General features: G+C 42.9%; 1 protein-coding gene across 6 annotated transcripts in view; it reads left to right on the top strand.

The window, feature by feature from the left end:
• Tmtc1 (transmembrane and tetratricopeptide repeat containing 1) overlaps positions 1 to 18,168 on the top strand; it is a 212,341-nt gene that overhangs the window by 29,763 nt on the left and 164,410 nt on the right. For all 6 annotated transcript variants that reach the window (XR_001785149.2, NM_001347518.1, NM_198967.5 and 3 more), the window contains exons 4-5: positions 2,190 to 2,366; positions 3,767 to 3,970. Coding sequence is in view for 5 of the 6 variants with exons in the window: in NM_001347518.1 (NP_001334447.1) it covers positions 2,190 to 2,366; positions 3,767 to 3,970 (381 nt within the window). In the remaining variant the exon portion in view is untranslated. The remainder of the gene's footprint in view (positions 1 to 2,189; positions 2,367 to 3,766; positions 3,971 to 18,168) is intronic.

Genomic DNA, 18,168 nt, shown 5'->3' with positions numbered 1-18,168 from the left:
GCCTTTAGATCAATTCACTGACCCGTAACTTACAAAACCCACTTACTTAAGAACACTGTTCTAAACCTTTGGTACTTAATTAGTAACAACGTTCCTTCTTCCTCTAGTATAGCCATTCTTTGGCATACTATGGCCCAGATATCTGAGAGAATGGCCTAAGGGAGTAATTCTTTGTTTTGGCTCAAAGTTTTAGCCATGGTTGGTTGGCCCCATGCATCCAGACAGAGCGCAAGAACATGTAGCAGGGAATATGCAACCTCGTGGCAGACAGAGAGAAAGGGAGTGATTTCAGATCCAGAGCTTGGGATGGGCTCCCAGGACACACTCTCAGTGCCATTTCCTCCAAGCAAGGCCCACCTTCCTCAGTTCCTCCATTTTCCACTGGCATCTAGTAGATAGAGAGGAAACATGCCCCTGCCCGATGCCCTGCAGTACACAGGCCAGGCCCTACAAAATAGAGCCATCTGGAAGGGAAATGCCAGTGTTGCAAAGGCTGAGGACCCTGGTGCAGTCCAGTGGAGGCCTTGCATGTGGAGTGAGATGCATGGAGCCTAGGAGGCATTGCAGTAAAGGGTGTAGCCAGATTAGCACAGTGTTCATCTTCAGGCCCAAGCCTGAACTGCCCACTGCATTCATAATTGTACACACACATATTGTTATGAAGTCTCCAAACATGTGCTCAGATTTAACGTTTCCGTTTAGAACTAGAATTAACCTACTGATTACTTTAAAATTTTCTGTTTGGTTGTATCTGAATGTGCTCCCATCTGTGTAGCTGTGAGCCAGGTCATCACAGGTTGGTTGTGTGCGCTCTGCCCATGGAAAGATGTGTATTCTACCATCAAGTTAGCATGTAATTCTAATTGTTCAGAGATGCCATACACAGGAGGAGCTGTCATAATACAGAAAGAATATTGTCCCTCACTTCAAGGGAGAGAGAGCTTAGTGGCTGTGCATTTATGTGAATAAATAGTGATGTTTTCTTGGAGTAGTTTCATTTTATTATTTGGGAAATAACACTGAAAACATCTTGAAATTTCTGTAGGAAACTGTGATTAAAAAATAAAGATTTTCAGGCTTGAAAGATGGTTCAGTAACTAAGAACATATACTTCTCTAGCAGAGGACCTCATTTGGTTCCCAGAACCCATATTAGGTAGCTCTCAACTTCCTGTTTCAGGGGATCTCATGGCCTCTTGTGCCCTCTATAGGCAACTGCATTCACATGTGTGCAAAAGCTACATACATTCTCTCTCTCTCTCTCTCTCTCTCTCTCTCTCTCTCTCTCTCTCTCTCTCACACACACACACACACACACATACTAATAATTAATTAAAAGGTTGCCCAATACATGTATGTTGAAAATAAATTCAAATAAACAGATTAGCCATAAGAAAAAAAAGTGTTCAAAACCTATTGTCCCATCATAGAGAGAATGCTATTTACATTTCTCTCTCCTGTTTTGTGCATAGAAGGGAGTAAAAACCCTTTGATCTAATTGTGGTGATGAACACTTGACATCTGTCACTTACCTGGACCTTGCTACCATGCTGTTCTCTCATTTCTGTGGTATAGTATCCTGTTTTCTAACTGTACATCTATGGGTTGTACCAAGAAATCCGGCTTCCCACTCCATCCATATATGTTAGTAATGTGTGTTATTTTCTTGGACATATTCACTTGAACATCCTCCTATCTACTAAATCTATCCTTATGTAACTGTTTTAAATGATTTTTTTTAGTGTTCATTCATTTTGAGCCATATTGTATCATAATTTGCATACTGTAATTTAAGTTTTGAGTTGATATTTTTGGATTCTTTTCCATTTAAACAATATTTTAAAAGATTTATTTAAAAACGTGTATGTCTCTGAGTTTCTGTGCACACATTTGTGTGCTTTCTCAAGGAAGTTTGGAGAAGGCACAGGATCTCCTGGGGCTGCAGTTACAGGAGGTTCTGAGCTTTCTGATGTGGGTTCTGGGAACTAAACCCCTTCCTTCAGCTGAGCAGCAGGACTGAGCCATATCTCCAGCCATCTTCCATCTTAACAGCTTCAAATAGTTGCATGGTGAGTGCTCTTGCAGAAATCCTTGCTCAGAACACCTTGTTCTACGTCAGATACTTCTCCAACAGGAACGGTTCCATAGCAATCCATGTGCTGATAAGGAAATTCCCAACTTGCTTTGCAGGAGTCTGGATCAGGGCTGTGCAGGGCAGTGCTTCCCCACAACGGCTTCCCCCTTCTTCCTGCTGCTCAGTTTGTTTCTGGGGACCTGTGCCATGCTGGTGAAGGAGACAGGCATCACCGTGTTTGGAGTGTGCTTGGTTTATGATCTCTTCTCTCCCTCCCACAAGCAGGACAAGTTGTAAGTCATTTCCAACCTTTGGTGTTGTATTAGTTACTTTACTTTTTATAATAAACCTGACAAATTAACTTGAAGGAGGGAGGGTTCATTCTGCTTCATGGTTCTAAGAGTGCCACATCTGGAATGGAAAGCAGCTGTATTAACTGTTTGTATGAGTTGTGTGCTGCTGAGGGAATCTTGACTCACAAGGAAAATCGTATTATGAATGGTAAGCATTAACAGCTTGTTTTGAGTTTCCAAGCTCTGATGACTGTTACCCATGAGTGAGCTCTGTGAACTTGAAGCCTGTCTGCTTGCTCTAGTCCTCGGATCTAAGAACATTAGAGGTTGGCTGTAGCCAGTCATGACCATCCACATACACTCACTCGCTCACAGGTCATGTAGTTTTCCAGTTAAAGAGATAGCTATTGAGTGCCCCCTTTTTCTCTTAAGCTATAAAGGTGCATGCACTTGTTTTGCTGTGTGGATTGTGATGCTAAGACTGACTGGGGAATATTAGAAGTTCAAGCGTGTAGAATTTTCTTCCCCAATCAAATCCACAGTTCTTCGTAGTTTTACATGTAGTCATTAAGGGGAAAAAAATGACAACTGCTGACACAGCTGTGGATCCAAGGAAGAACTTGTGTACTTCTGGTGGAAAAACAAATTAATCCAGACATGTGGAAATCAGTATGGATGTTCCTCAGAAAACTGAAGATAGGTCTATCATATGACCTAGCTACGGCGTTTCTGGATTTTTATCTGAAAGATTTCAAGTCAGCATTCCACAGAGACGCGCATGTGAATCTTTATTGTAGCACTAGTTACAACAGCTAGGATCAACCTAGGTGTCTATCAGCAGAGGACTCTACAAAGTAAATGCATTTATATACAATGGAATTCAGCCATAAAGAAGAAAGAAATGCTATCTTTTGTAGGAAAATGGATGCAACCTGAGATCACCATACATGGTACATTAAATCAGGAAGACAATTATCACATTTTTCTTCTCATTTGTGGGTTATGTAGTTGCATATATGTGTGTGAATGCACATAAGACATTTAAAGGAGAATGTCCTGGGGATGAAGGGGAGAAAATGCAGAGGAAAGGGAAGGTTAGAGGATCGGGGGAGGGGGGGATAGGGTTAAAATATATCATATACTTACATGCAAATATCCTCATGAAACGCAGCAGCATGTGCAGTGAGTATGTGCCAGTAAAGATAAACTGAAAAGGAAAACCTCGTAATGCAATTCTGCTTTTGAAAATAGATAGTTGTAAATAGCAGAAATGGGGGCTTGGAGATTTGAGACAACATGCTTTCAGGGATCTTGGCTAGGAAGGTAAGGATGGCTGCTTCTTGTTGTAGCCTTGCCATTTTGTCTGACTTGTTGTTTCCTCAATTCTGTGAATGATTTAGGAGCAATGGGGCGGTCTGTCAGCACAGCTCTGGGCAGCCAGGGAGCCCCCAGCCTTCCTCTCAGCAAGCCCACCCCCACCGTGAGAGCAGAAAGCAGCGCTTCCCACACAAAGACTCCTGGGGAGGCTGCCATTCACCATTGCCACCAGAGCCCAAGAGCAGTGGATTCCCCATGTCGCCGAGAGCTATGTGGTCTCTGATGAGGTATGAGGCTGGGTTCTCCACCATATTCCTTGGGTCATGCATTGCATATAGCATCTGCAGAGCTACAGTGTTGAATCAGTTCTTCGAGACAACCTTCCCTTCCTCAAAGGTCTTGGCTATGGGTTGGGGACTTTCAAGGTAGACTGGGAAGTTAGTGTGGATTGACTGTGAACATCTTGAGGGTGGAAACTTGCTCTGTGTTGCTGGCAGTTGATTCCAAGTTCTTAACGCAGTTTTTTGCTGGTGGTTATTTAAATGTTTGTGAGATGAATAAGTGAGTGGGCCATAAGAATGGGTTGGAATCAACCATGGGAAAAATTTTCAGAACTGGAAATGACATAATGGGAAAAATATGTTAAATAGAAGAATATTAAGCATTTTTTAATTTTTATTTTAAATTTTGTGTGTGGGGTGCAGGCCCACATTGTGTGCAGGTAAACTATATAGAGGAGAGATGAAAGATACTAGAGCAAGAGGCGTAAAGAGAAAAACCCCTGCAGGTGGCATGCTCATATCCTCTGACTGACTCTCTAAAGACAGCATCTGATTATTTGTATACCCACTTCTATGTAAGTGTTCCCACCACAGCGGATGCCAAGCTGTGGCATGACATCACTGGGCATGGAGTAACTGATGCCTGTCACTCTGCAGTTTCCACCAGACAGATGAAACAGACACTTGGCATCTCATGAGCCAAGTTCACTGTGTTGTCTAACTAGGAAATGCCCAGAGTTGATAACATTTTTTTTTCACAATTTGTTTAAGTTTAGCTAGCTTGATCTTTAATGATGGCTGGCTTTAAAAGTTAGTCAACTACTATTCCAATTCACCATTAGCTCCTTGAACACCAAGGAAGCAGGTTCATTGTGAAACCGAAACAAACTTGTTTGGGTCGTCCACCTGGTGTTTACTGGGCAGGGAGGAGAGATTTACACATCCTGTTTACTGAGGAGGGAAGGCTGTGATAGATGTGGCGTGCGTTTGAGTGTAAATTTATTATTAAAAATTGGTTTTGAAAACTCTGCTTATTCTTTTGTCAGATGTGATTGGGCAAGGGCATTGAGTTCAGAGAGGTGATGGCATCTTGCTTCGTAAGATCCCTGGCTCTGCAGACAGAACATTAAATCACAGTTCCTTTGCTTACTTTCTGTTAGCCTAAAAGTAGCATGCCAGATTGTCTATCAGTACCAAAGGTGTTTGTACTGCACCTCAAGAACAAGAGAATTGGCAACTGGAGTTCTTCCGCTGTGTGGCAGATCCCACACTCTAATTCTTGTCCTGTTAGCGTTAACTGTCAACTTGATAACAGCCTAGAGTCAACCTAGAATGGAAAACTCAGCTGAGGAATTTCCCAGATCAGATTGCCCTGTAGCGTGCATGCATGTGTATGTGCGTGTGTGTCTGTGTGTGTGTGGGGGGGCGGGGGGATTGTTTTAATTATTGATGTAGGAGGACCCAGCCTAGTGTGAGTAGGACCACTGCCTACTGCCTGGTCGGGGCTGAATAAGAGAGATAGCTGAGCATAAGCCTTTGAGGAAGCCAATATTCAGCAGAGTTCCTACATGGTCTGCTTTAAGTTCTTGCCCTGACTTGAAGTAGAAGCCAAATAAACCATTTCTTCCCCCAAGTTGCTTTTGGTTAGAATGTTTTATTGTAGCAACAAAATGAGCCTCACATAGTTCTGCACTGTGGATGCCGTGTCATGATCCTGTGGGCCTCTGAACACCATAGTGCAGTGTGAGTGGTGAGCGTGTATAGGTAGCAGGGAGGGAGAGTATGGGGGAGTTTTCTGTTTCTGTTTAACTGCTAGTAAACCTGACAAAAGTTGAACCAAGAATTGTCATATAAAGTGTTGTTTTCAAAAGTTTCCTAAGTCAGGGAAAAAATACAAGCACAGGAGGAAAGCCTACTGGAGAACATTGATTTATTGGCTTGTTTTTGTCTGTGATTGTCTTATGGGTCAAAAGTTTATTGGGAGATGGAGAGCTGAGGGTCTATGCCCTGGAGTAAGACCACAGTTGACTGGTAGAACTATTTACTAAATCACTGTATGTGAAATGCTTCGTATGTCAACAGACCTCTACTATCTTAAAGATATAAAACACACACACATGCACATGAACATGCACACACACACACATGCACACACAGGCATGCTTTGTACACCTTTCCTTTCATGTTAGGAAGCTCAGAGAGTACTATATGAAGTTGCATCCTTGTTCTTCACGTGTATACTCCGTTGATTCCATAGACCACAGTGGTCACAGTAGGCACTGTGCACAATGTTTCTTGTACACATCCTCTGCACCTCCCCTTTTTCATGGCACACCATCCTGCCATCATGAACCACCCCACTTCTCTGTGCATGCGAGGTATAATTTTTTTGTGCCGAGAACACGAGAAATCAATGAGCACACTTGGCAGGCGAGAATTCTACCACTGAACCACCCATGCCCTCAATGAGCATATTTGAAACTATATTAAAATGTATATTTATTATTTTATTTGTTTTGTACGTGTGTGTGGGGTGGCCATGCCACTGAGTGTAGAGGTAGAGTACAACTTGTGGGAGTCTGTTCTCTCCTTCCATGTGGGTCTTGTGGATTGAACTCAAGTGGTCAGCCCAGGTAACAACTGCCACAACATACTATGCCACCTCACTGGCCCTGAATTATTTACTAGCAGACAGCTTTAAACCTGTTCATGTCTTGGGTGCTGTCATTTGGGCCATTTGGATACCCTTTTCAAATCTTAGTTCTTCATGGCTTGCTCGTTTTTCTTTAGGACGTTTTCTGGACCCTGTACTCTTTGGTGAGTGGGCCTCAGGATTGCTGGTAAATTACAGTTCTGGACAAGTGCAGGCGTTTGTCCTCTTATGGAGAAGGACATGATTTACTGGGAAAGTTGATTGAGTGCTGGCATTTGCCTTAGGACTGAAGGAAAAGCTGAAAGATTTATACCTTTATTTACATTTTTGTTGTTATTGGAGAGTCTCCTTATATAGCAAAGTCTGGCTTGAGACTCATGACACAGTCCAGGCTGTCCTTGAACTTGAGAAGTCAGGTTGCTCTAACCTAAATCTCCCATCTAAAGCCATATCTTGTTTATGGAACAAACGGTTTCTGCCTGTAAACTATTGGACAGATCAAGGGGTTCCTTCATCCTTGCTGGGGAGTGATCTGTTGTAAAATGCCTTGGGGCTGAGAGTTCTTTGTGACCAGAGCCTATTCTCAGTCACCTGCCTAAGTGAAGGAGTCTTATTTAGCCTCACATGCATGGTGATCTGTAGTTTTCTTGAGTGGACTAAGACACTCCTGACTCAACCCCCAGAGTGCTACAATTATAGGCATGCACCCCATCCCCACACAGCAAGACATTTGCTATAAAATAATTTTTAAAAATAAGTTAAAATCTTATTTCAAAATACCCTGATGGAATCAGAGTTGCAAGGTGCACTTAGCATGATCTGTGTATTTGGAGACAGTGTGAAATTAAAGTTTTTAGTGACTTTAGTTCCTTTCAAATATGGAATTTATCAAAACAACCATTTTCTTCTGTAGATGGAGAAGATGAACACAGGGTGTTTTTTTTTTTTCCTTTTTCCCTTCTTACTATTTCCTATCCATGAACTGAGAGTTGGTAGGAAGAGCAAGCAGACCCAGTATGCAGTATAGCAGAAACTATCTGACATGTTCTCCCAGAGCTGGTTGACTTCCTGTTCCATCTTGGGCTGAGCCCAGTGCACAGTGAATGACTTCAACAGAACCTTGGCTGGTCTCAGAAGCCTCAGCACTAGAAAGCTTCTACCACACACACATCAGGCACTCAGGAGGCAATGCCCCTTTAATTTATGGGAGCAGTTGGTGCTTTTGAAGGGGCTGGCAGTCCTGCTTTGTTCTGCTCTGCCTGATTGGCTTTGCATCCCCTGTAAATTGCAGTCATAGGCTGATCAGGTCCTTTCATTTTTAGTATAGAGCCATCAAGCTAGGAGTCTGCTTCCAAGTGGAGACACAGAGACATATGTTGAAGGAGAGAGCCACCGGGTACAGGCATTTCTGGTTGGCACTCAAACCTGTCGCCATCACAACAGGCTCTTGGAAGGGGTCTCAGGTTGTCTGCTTTTCTAGCAGCTCAACAGACACCATCTGGGTATCCTGTGTCTGGCTCCTGTGGTTTAGAACATTGTAGCTGTGACTTCAAGACCACCAACCTGCTCTCTCTCCTTTTGCTGAACTTGGAGAGAGATCTTTGGGTGTTGCTGGCTGTTTGCTGCTATCTCTCTGCTCCTTTGTTCTCTGGCTGATTTTCCCCTCTTTCTTTTTTGTTGCAGTATAGCCCCTGGCATGATTGTATTAAAAAGCAGTATTAGTTCATCATAATAATACTAGCACTCAGGGGGATATATAAATGTTCTTCTATGAGATATTCTTCTGTGCCAGGTCATAAATCATTGTGGTTTCAGACATTTCTTTGGGATTTGAGTTTGTTGCTTTAACAGTTGCCTGGCATGTGTTTTGATCAGGTGTCATGAGTTGCATAATATCAAATGTTGCCAACTCTCAAAGCAGCACACATCTTGAAAAGGGACAAAAATTCTTGATACGTGTTGAAGGTCAGTTTATCTAATGAAAAGAAGATAGAATTGTGAAAATGATTTGAAAATTCAGTTCCAATGGGGGATAATCGATAGAACCATTATTTCATTATGATCAATATCATGGGCACTACAGTAGTACCTGTGAGTGGCCAACATCCACAAGACAAGTGTTAATTACAGCTTGGAGCTGTAATCCTTACCAAAGGCTGTGAGGTAAGCAATGGACTCTCAGAACAGTGCACTAGGATCTGAGTGTCTGGTTTACCAGGTATGTGAGTAGTTGGAATGGCTTCAGCTCTGTTTCCTCCTGTGTACTTGCCCCCTGGGGTCAGGGTGGGAAGCATATGAATTAGTATGAAATGAGCTTAGTTAGGGTAACTTTTCATTGTGATTTTCACAAGTGTTAAGATCACACACACACACACACACACACACACACACGTGTAGACATGTGCATGTTATATTATGAGAAGACTAGTGTGAGAAGAATGTTTGGAGCCCTTTTGCATTTGTAACCATCACTTTCTCTTTGCTGTGATTATGAAGGGAAGTTGTTTAGTCTTGGTTTGACTTATTTATAGTGCTTGGCAACTTCTCTTTTTATGAGCTTACAATATGCTAGAAGGAAATAGAACATGAAAGACAAACACTTCCATAGTCGTGGTGGGAAGCTGTCCATGTTTAGCAGAAGAGTAGACTGTCTGTAGTTGTAGTCCATTGACTGATGCGAGCTGTCCTCTTTAGAGTTTTAAACATTGTTGTTATTTTTCACTTCTGAGACTATTGACTTAAAAAAAATTATGTAGCTGAGGCTAGCCTTGGATTCCTGATCCTCTTGCTTCAGTCTTCTGAGATCTGGAGTCACAAGCATTATGATGTCCAGCTTAATTAATAATTTTGATACATTGAGAGTTATGGCTGAATAAAATGTTACAATAACAAACAAAAATGGAAATGAAGTAACAAAGACTTGATTGTCAGGGCTTTTAAATAGATGATCCAATAACCTTAGGGAGGTGTATTTTATGGTATGGATTTATAAATGTTTCATGTTGTTCATATTGCTCAAACCACAGTCATCATTCTCTCTATAAGCTGGGGGTATATACTGATTTTGAATCACCCCAAGCTATTGACTTTGCAGATTTGCTTTTAGTGATTTAGCCTACATAAGTATTGCTAAACTGTTTAAAGGGACATAAGTATCGATTTTAGGGGATAATGGCAATTAATATAGCATAATTGAAAAAAATATTGAAACAGCCAGCCAGGGTTCTACGGAAAGAAGGAGTAATGTTTGTATTAACTGGTATTTTGGTTCTTGAGTGGTGCAGAATGTGTTGTTACAAACAGTTAAACATTTATAATAAATATTTTTAATACTTTATATTTTGTTCCAAGTGATGGAAAATAGCTTTCAAATGGAAATCTTTAATACATGAAGAGAAAAGCCTTGATTGGAAAAGATGATCTTGCTTGGATAGAGAAGGGATGGGGTAGGGTGTGTGTGTGTGTGTGTGTGTGTGTGTGTGTGTGTGTGTGTGTGTGTAGGAGACTGGGGTTTCCTTAGTCAGCTGCCCCCTCTACTCTGCTGTGGAGCCATGACTAGTGTAAACCTTTCAGGACACCCAGATGGGGTGCCTGTATCCAGACATTTACAAGTGACAGCAGTGGGTGGCTCAGAACACAATGTCTGGAATGTGAACCCTCTTGACTGCCTTGTCTGAGTTGTTATGAAAGTCAGGAACAATGTGGGCCAAGAGGAGTATTTGGATAGTGTTTTGTTTTGCCTTTTGTTCTTGGAAGAACCAGTTATTTCCAGATCTTCCTGGAGCTGTAGATAAGAAAGGAGAGGTGGTGTGTACTTCCCAATGGCTTCCACGTGCATGGTGTCTCTTGGGACAGTTGCTGAGCTCTCTGGATCTTGGTCTTACCTCTTTCCTCCACACCCACACCGCATTCCTCCTTTCTTTCCTTCTCTTCCTTCCTCCCTTTTTAGTTCTTTCTTTTTCTCTTCCTCAGTTTCCTCTCCTCTTTTCTTTTCTCCTTCTTTCCCCCAACCCCTTTAACTTTTTTTTCTTTTGAGACAGAGTCTCACTCTGTAGCCCAGGTCTTTTTTTGCTGTAGGTTCCTGAGTGATGCCATTACAAGTATGAGACACCACATCTGGTTCCATACTAATTTTTAATTTACCTAATTAACTGTGCACATGTGCTCCACAGTCTACATGTGGCAGGTAAAGGACAGCTTGTGGGAGTCTGCTCACACTACCATGTCTGTTCTGTGTTCTGTGTTGATTTTTCTCACACTGAAAAGCTACAGGGAGGCTGGGGTAGGATGGACTGTGTGGTATTTCCTCTTGAATATGCTTTCTTGGATCTCTCTCGAAGCTTCTGGGTCACTTTTCCTCGGCTTTTTAATTACCACCCTCTACTCACTGTAATACTTGAAATTGAACCAGGAGGCTGATCCAGGCTGAGTCCCACAGTGGCTCTTGGGAACACTGGCACAGACTGCAAGGGAACGTTCTGCTATGTTTGGTTTGTCATCTTTTCCCCCTCATTTCCTTTTCTATTCTAGACTTGTATACTGCCCAAGTCAATGTATTGATGGAAAATGTCCACATGAAAAAGATGAACTTCTAAAAAAAAAAAAAAGATAAACTTCTAAATATTAAATGCACTGCTTCCATCCAGCCCTCCTAGATGTCCTTAAATCATCTATCATCTGTCAGATTACTGACTCACTGGAATAATGCACATTTGTTCTATGTGCACAGCCCACTCATCTTAAGGATCATTTCCTGGAAGGATTTACGTGGGCTTGACACAGTGACCACCAGGTCAATGCTTATACTTATTTGGTTTTGCCTTATTGGAACTTCCTGGTATTTCCTTTATTTGTTTATTTAAATATATAGTTTTACTTTCCACTCTTTGGTACACTTATTATCTATTATTTTTTATTTTGTGAGTATATGTGTGGGGTGTACACTATAGTACTCACTCATGTGAAGTCAGACTACAACTGTAGAAAGACTAGTTTTCTTTCATCATGTGGGTTCTGGGATTTGAATTCAGGTTATCAAGCTTGGCAGCAAATTCCCTTATTCCCCGAAGCTGTTTTGCCATCCTTCCCTTCTTTAAAGACTGATGTTGTTGTTGTTGTTATTGTTTGAGTATTGCATTCTACCCTCATTCTGTTTTTTATAGCTTCTCTCTTAGTTCATGTCCTGATTCATTCTGAATAAGTAGAGTGGTTAGCCCAGCCTAGGCTAGCTCATGTAAATAAAAGGATGATATCCCTGCCAGTGGGAAACACAGGATAACATTAGAGAGTACACCAAAGAGGTCACCATGCATCTGGGGAAGTCTGGCTCTAGCTGAGTCTGTTATGGTGTAACAGAGAGTTGGGGGGGCGGGGCGGGGCCTGGTCTCTCCAGGCCCAAAGCACAGTATGGGCAGTTCTGAACAGAGGCAGTGGGGTCTGCTGGAGGAAGCTGGAGTGATGGTCAGGGTGCATGCTGGGTAGTGTGCTGTGTGGGCTTGTCTGAATTAGATTTCTCTGCAGGAAACCCTGAACACAAGTTTTTCAGTTTTCAGAATTACCTAATGATAGTTCTAGACTTTTTGAAACTGTGACTGAGTTTTGTGTAGCTGTGAAGGCTTAATATTTTCTATTAAGGTTGTGTCAAATGTACATAGGTATATATACCAACTATAATGCATGTTTATATGTATTTTATTTACATAAAAGAATCCTTTGTTTGTCGAGATAAGTATTCTTAAACTCACTGGGTAGCCTAGGCTAGCACCAAAGTCGCAGTGATTCTCTTGCCTCAGTCTCTGTAAAATATGTGTGTTTATTCTGAGAGTTTTGCATTTTTGCAGAATGTTTGTTTTAAGAGAAGTTGACAGGAACCTCAGGAGAACAGTTTTCTCCTGGCCCTCAGTGGTTAGTTTTAAAAGTCACCTTGTCAGACCTAGAATCACCTGACAAGAAAGCCTTCATTGTGGAATTGCCGCTGGGCATGTCTGTAAGGGGTTATCTTGATTTTTATTTTATTGGTGTAGGAAGACCTAACTCAATGTGGGCAGCACATTCCAGGACAGGGAGCCCCGAACTACATCAGACAGGAAAAAGCTAGACACAACCAGTTAGTGGGCAGTACGGGCACATCCATTTCCCACTGCTTTTGACTGGAGCTGCTCCTAGTCCCTGCCTTGACATCCCTTCAGTGATGGATAGGGATTGTACGCCCAATAGTCCCTTTCTTTCCCTGTGTTGTTCTTTGTCAGAATATCGATCACAACAACAGGGACAGGATGTCACTTGTCACCTGTTCATTGACTTAAGTTCTCTCAATTCACAACTGTCTTCCAAAGAGCATAGGCACAGAACCCTGTGGGCTGCTAACCCCCTCCTGTTCTTTGTGTAGTACACTTAGCTTATCATCGTGATTTCTGGTTTCTGCTAAAAACCCTTATTTCTTCTTATGATAATTGTGTCTGGGCAGCTGTTATATGTTGGAGCAGATAATTACTTTCCTAAGTGGCAGAGGAAGCTGCAGATGTCTTTTTCTGGTTTGATTGATCAGAAGCTCTGTGGTCCAATATTGACTGGGTATTCCACGGTGGTGGAGGAAGTGCTCCAATGTCTAATGGCAGCTGCTACCTGCTGGGAGCTCTCTGTGCCTAGGACTGATCTGGCTGAGATCAAGTCAGACTCTGGCTGTTAGAACTTGAGGGTGACACAGTTGAGTGGTCATAAGGAAAGAGTATGCTGTCCTGAAGGGACCCATGGATGTACTTCCTCACAAAAGTCTCTCTAGAGCTTTCTTCCTGGCTCACATGGAGTGGTGGAGAGCCACAGCATGTGTAGCGGTGTATGGAGGCCAGAGTCATACAAAGTGATTTAAATGAGACCTCTCATTTAGTAGCAGTAAAAGTTGCAATAGCTGATTTCTAGAGTTCTTCAAGAGGATGGCTAAGTGATTATTACAGATGGCATGTCTTATGTGAGGAGTTTAACAGAAGCCGTTGGCGCTGCTCCTTATCTGAAGATGCCCAGCTTCTTCCACAGTTGGAGTCGGCAGAGGTCAGAGCACAGTTTAATACCTCTACTTTCCAGTGTCCTGAGGGTTTTGATTTGTTATCCATTGTCTTCCTGTCATTGTAGATAAAAAGGAACTAGTAGGTAATGTCTGTCACTTGGCTTGGCCCCTGCACTGACCGTCACCAAGCCCTTGGGATACAGGTCTTCTCGACACTGTCCTTAAATGAAAGGCAGAGCTTCATGCCAGACTCTTCATGTGGTTGCGTCACTTATAACATCTCTGCCTAGTTTTCTTACTTTGATAGATTAACATTCAGGTGACCAGGCTTCTCACTGCTACTGAATCTCAGACCTAATCTCTTGTATGACTCCAGGATCCATGTCCCTAAGTGAGCTTGCCCTTTGTTCCACTGTTGTTATATGTAAACCAGGAAGATCCTAAGGCCCAGAGACTATGTAACTTCACTGCAGTACACAGCTGGAAACTGGATGATCTTGGATTTGAACCCACAGCTGTTTGCTTACCTGTCCAGGCTTCTTCAGACTATAGAAGTTAAACCCATGTATTGTTTTAATGCAAAGATTTATGAACAACTTATAGAAATGCCCACCATGGGGAAAGCAGATATTTACTGTGGGTATTGATCTACTGCCAGCATTTGGCTGCTTTAAGGCCTAAACTGTGGCCCTGTAAGAAGCAGTCTTATTTTCATTAGGTGTCAGTGTGCCTGGCTCAAGGTGAGTGGGTGAGACTTGAGACCCTTCACCATAAAGCAAAGTATTGGGTGGGATGCATTACATTATTGAAAGCTCTTCGGGACAGTGTGAGATGGCCATTCAGGGACACATGACCTTCTAGCATAAAGCTCAGCCTGGCCTGTTCTTCCTTCTGAGCTTAAAGCTAGAAGGTCATGCTGCCCTGCTGTGGAATCTCTCAGGAGTGACATTTTCTAGTGATGGGTATGGGGCTCAGTGCTATCTCCCTGTGGACCTGGAAGTTTTCCATGTAGACACAAACCATGCCTCTTGTCACTGTGCTACATCATTTTTTTTTAAAGGTCTTGGAAATGAGAAAGGCTGTTGTTCCATTTCTGTATAAGAAATTTAAAATACTGAGACTATGAGAAACAGCACCACAGACTTCTGCGTTCCTATTTCATCATATTTTCTCCATCTTTTTCTATGAAATGAATTAGCACTGGACAGGAAGGGTCTGCCTCGCCAGCATTGTTCTTGGTCCCTTCTCAGCTCCTTAGGGTGGGGACTGAGTGAGGTTTCTGTTAAGAGGGTGCCAGGACCACCTCCTCCCTGTCATCAAAGCTTCACCCTCTGGTTAATTTGGTTCTACAGTAGATCTCTGCATCAGAAATGGATCAGAGATGTGTGTGGCTGGGAGACAAGCATGTTCCTAGGGATTTTAAGGTTTCATCCAGTTCTCATCTAGTCCTTTGGGCTATGAAGGGCCTGCTGGACAACTTTCTTTGAATCTTCAGTAACCCAGAGAGATCCAACTTTGGGCAACTGTAAATGACACAAGGCTGATTCAGACTTATCTTCGTCTCGCCTACTTCAGGTCACCTCATGCACTCATGCACCTGCTGTAGGGTGGCTGCCAATGTGGTTCTCCTTACATTTGAGTGTCAAAACCACTGGAGCCAGCAGTGACTCTCAGCTGGTCTCACCCATCTTACTAGAGTTCTGATATGAGCAGTCCAGTCAGCTTTCTCCATGTCTGCTGATGTAGTTCCTGTACCTTTGTTGGCATCCATTAAACACCTCCAGCTGGATGATAAGGTCATAGTTTTCTTATTGGATATGATATTAAATTCCAAAATAGAGTCCTTCCTAGACTGCATGTGTGTGTATGTGCATGTATATACTCTCTCTGTCTCTCTCTGTCTCTCTCTCCCCCCACCCCTCTCACACACACACAGAGTTTTAAGAACTCTTCACAGATGGAACTCATGGGATCCTCACATGACTTTTCTGGTGCTTTGGTGATCTGAAAGTACAGACTCCATCATGGAGACCCAGGAAGAATAGCAATGCTCCCTGAAGACAATCCTCCAATAGATTCCAGAGCAGGATCCTGCCTTTCTCTGCTCTGCAAACTGGAGGCTGCTTCTGCTGGGAAATTGTACAGCTTCCTGAAGCATCCCTCATCAGTATAAGGATGGATCTCTGAGTGGTTGTCATAAGTGGAGTCTCTGCTGACCCAGAGCGCCTTCCCTCTGAGGCTGAATGAAAACATGTTTGCGATATGACTCAGTATTTGCAACTCTTAGATATTTTTAGCCTGGAAGAAGCTGGCACTTATAATGGAAGCCAAACACTGTCAGAAAGCAAGCTCCAAACAAAAACAAGAACAACAGCAACAAGAACAAGCTTATTCAAAAGATCCACAGATTGTGGGACAGCCCCAGAACCCCAAGGCAAGGCTCCCCTTCATCACAAAGAACTTGTTTCTCCTGGAAATGCTTTCTGACTTGACTTCTGTTCTGCAAAGCAAAACAAGGAAACAAAAGCTCCACATTAGGAAGACTAAAGAGGAACGTAAAAACCATGACCCATAACCACCCTGCATCAAAGGCTTTAGAAAGTATGGTATATATGTTTGTGTGTACATGACTATTATATAGCACATGCATGTGCCCGAGAGTGCACATGTGCAGAGGCCAGAAGTCAACCATGGTGCCATTCTTCAAGAGATGTCACATTGATTATCAAGTAAATCAATTAGGCTCGGGTGGCTTGCTGGAGAGCCCCAGGGATCCTCCTGTCTCTGCCCCCTCAGTGCTGGGATTATAAGTCTGCCACCATGCCTGGCTTTTATATGTAGATTCTGGAGTTTGAAACTCAGGTCCCCTTGCTTGCACCACAGCTGCTTCACCAACTGAACTGTCTCCCTGGCCAAAGGTGGTATGTTCTGAAAGTCTTCTCCTGGGTAGTTTCACAGCTATGTGGATAGTTCGTCAGTGACAGCTTATAGAACTTCCAGTGTAACCTGTGACCACCAGGCTTATTTGTACAGACTAACCATCTGTGCACTACAGCAGCTCAGAGGATAGGCCAAGTGTCAGAAATATAGAAAGAAGGATGGCCTGGGTCAAAGGCAGAGGTTAGGGGGTCATCCATATGGGATTTCATCTCCTAGAGCCTGCTGGAAAGAATCAGAGCATGTATCTATTCTATTCTTCAGGCTAGTAAAGGCATGCCATCTCTTAGAGAGAGACTAACACAGAGGGCTGTTCCAGCAGAAATAAACAGTCTCTGTGGAAATCATATTTGTGTTTTCCTGAAGGTTAACAGAAATATAGAAATTTACAGAGACAAAAAGCACTATTGCATTAGGACTAGAGGTTGTGTATTAGAGTACATAGGCTCATATGTATATAGTTTGTGCATTTTCATGGGTGTGCATGTTAGTCAGTTTACATGTGTGCATATGGAGGCCAGAGGTCAACCTCAGCTAGTTTTCCTCAGGTGCTGACATATTGGTTTGATATGAGACAATCTCTCTCTGGCCTGGGACTTGTCAGGAATGTTTGGCTAGCTGTCAGTGAGCTCCAGGGATCCTCCTGTCTCTGCCTTCCCAGCTCTGAAATTAAAAGCATAGAACAGCATAATTGACTCTGTTGGGGGACTGAACTCAGGCACTCATGCATGAACAGCAAGCACCTTAATGACTGAGCCACCAGACTTATAGTTTAATGAACGACCTTTGTGGGCTTATCGAAAGAGTAGATGCTAAAACATGGTTTTAAGGACACTTTCTATCCTGGAACATGGACCAGTGTGCTGTGAAGGCACAGAGGTTTGTGCATTCAGAGCAGAAACAAGCCATTCTCCCAAGCAAGTGTTAGGTGTAAGTCTTCAAAGGAAAACAAGTAAGCAACTTCATTGTGTTGATGTACTATGGAAACTGTTGCCAGGGGAAAAAAGCCTTGGGTTGTCAAAATGAAGGGCGGAAAGTTCCCAGAGAGAACAGTGCAGCAGGCACAGCAGTGTTGAGTGGGTAAAGCAAGTGTAGCATGCTGAGTGCAGAATTATTGATGGCACAGAAACTGAGAGGGACGAGGAGAATCGGGAAGAGGCTCAATAGAAAGTCACGCTCACTGTGGGGTGTAAAGCTATCCTGACCGCCAATTGTGTCAAGTTGCATCTAGAAGGAGGAGGTGGTGGGATGGACCCAGAAGATGGAAATTATTAGAATGATTTTGGGAGAAGACTTGTTGTGTAGAGTATCGAGGACTCAGCCACACCGTGTGGCCTCCCCATGCCATAGGAATAGCTGGCTCAGTTTGTGTTAAGCCTTGTGATGAGAGGTTTGCAGCCTAATGCTTCAATACCTGTTTGAGATGGATTCAGTAGTTATCAACATTTTATGAGTGAGGGCATCAAGCTAGGAAGCAGTAAGGGCCATGGTTAGGATAGGGTTGAATCTTGCTCTACAGAGCCTTTGTGTGCATGCATGCAAGTGTGCATGCGTGTGCATGTGCATGTGTTCATGCGTGCACGCTCACACCCATGAATGGTTTGTCTTCAG

Source organism: Mus musculus, chromosome 6, assembly GCF_000001635.26.
Source record: "Mus musculus strain C57BL/6J chromosome 6, GRCm38.p6 C57BL/6J".
Classification (NCBI taxonomy): Eukaryota; Metazoa; Chordata; class Mammalia; order Rodentia; family Muridae; genus Mus; species Mus musculus.
This window is presented reverse-complemented; position numbering and strand designations above follow the sequence as displayed.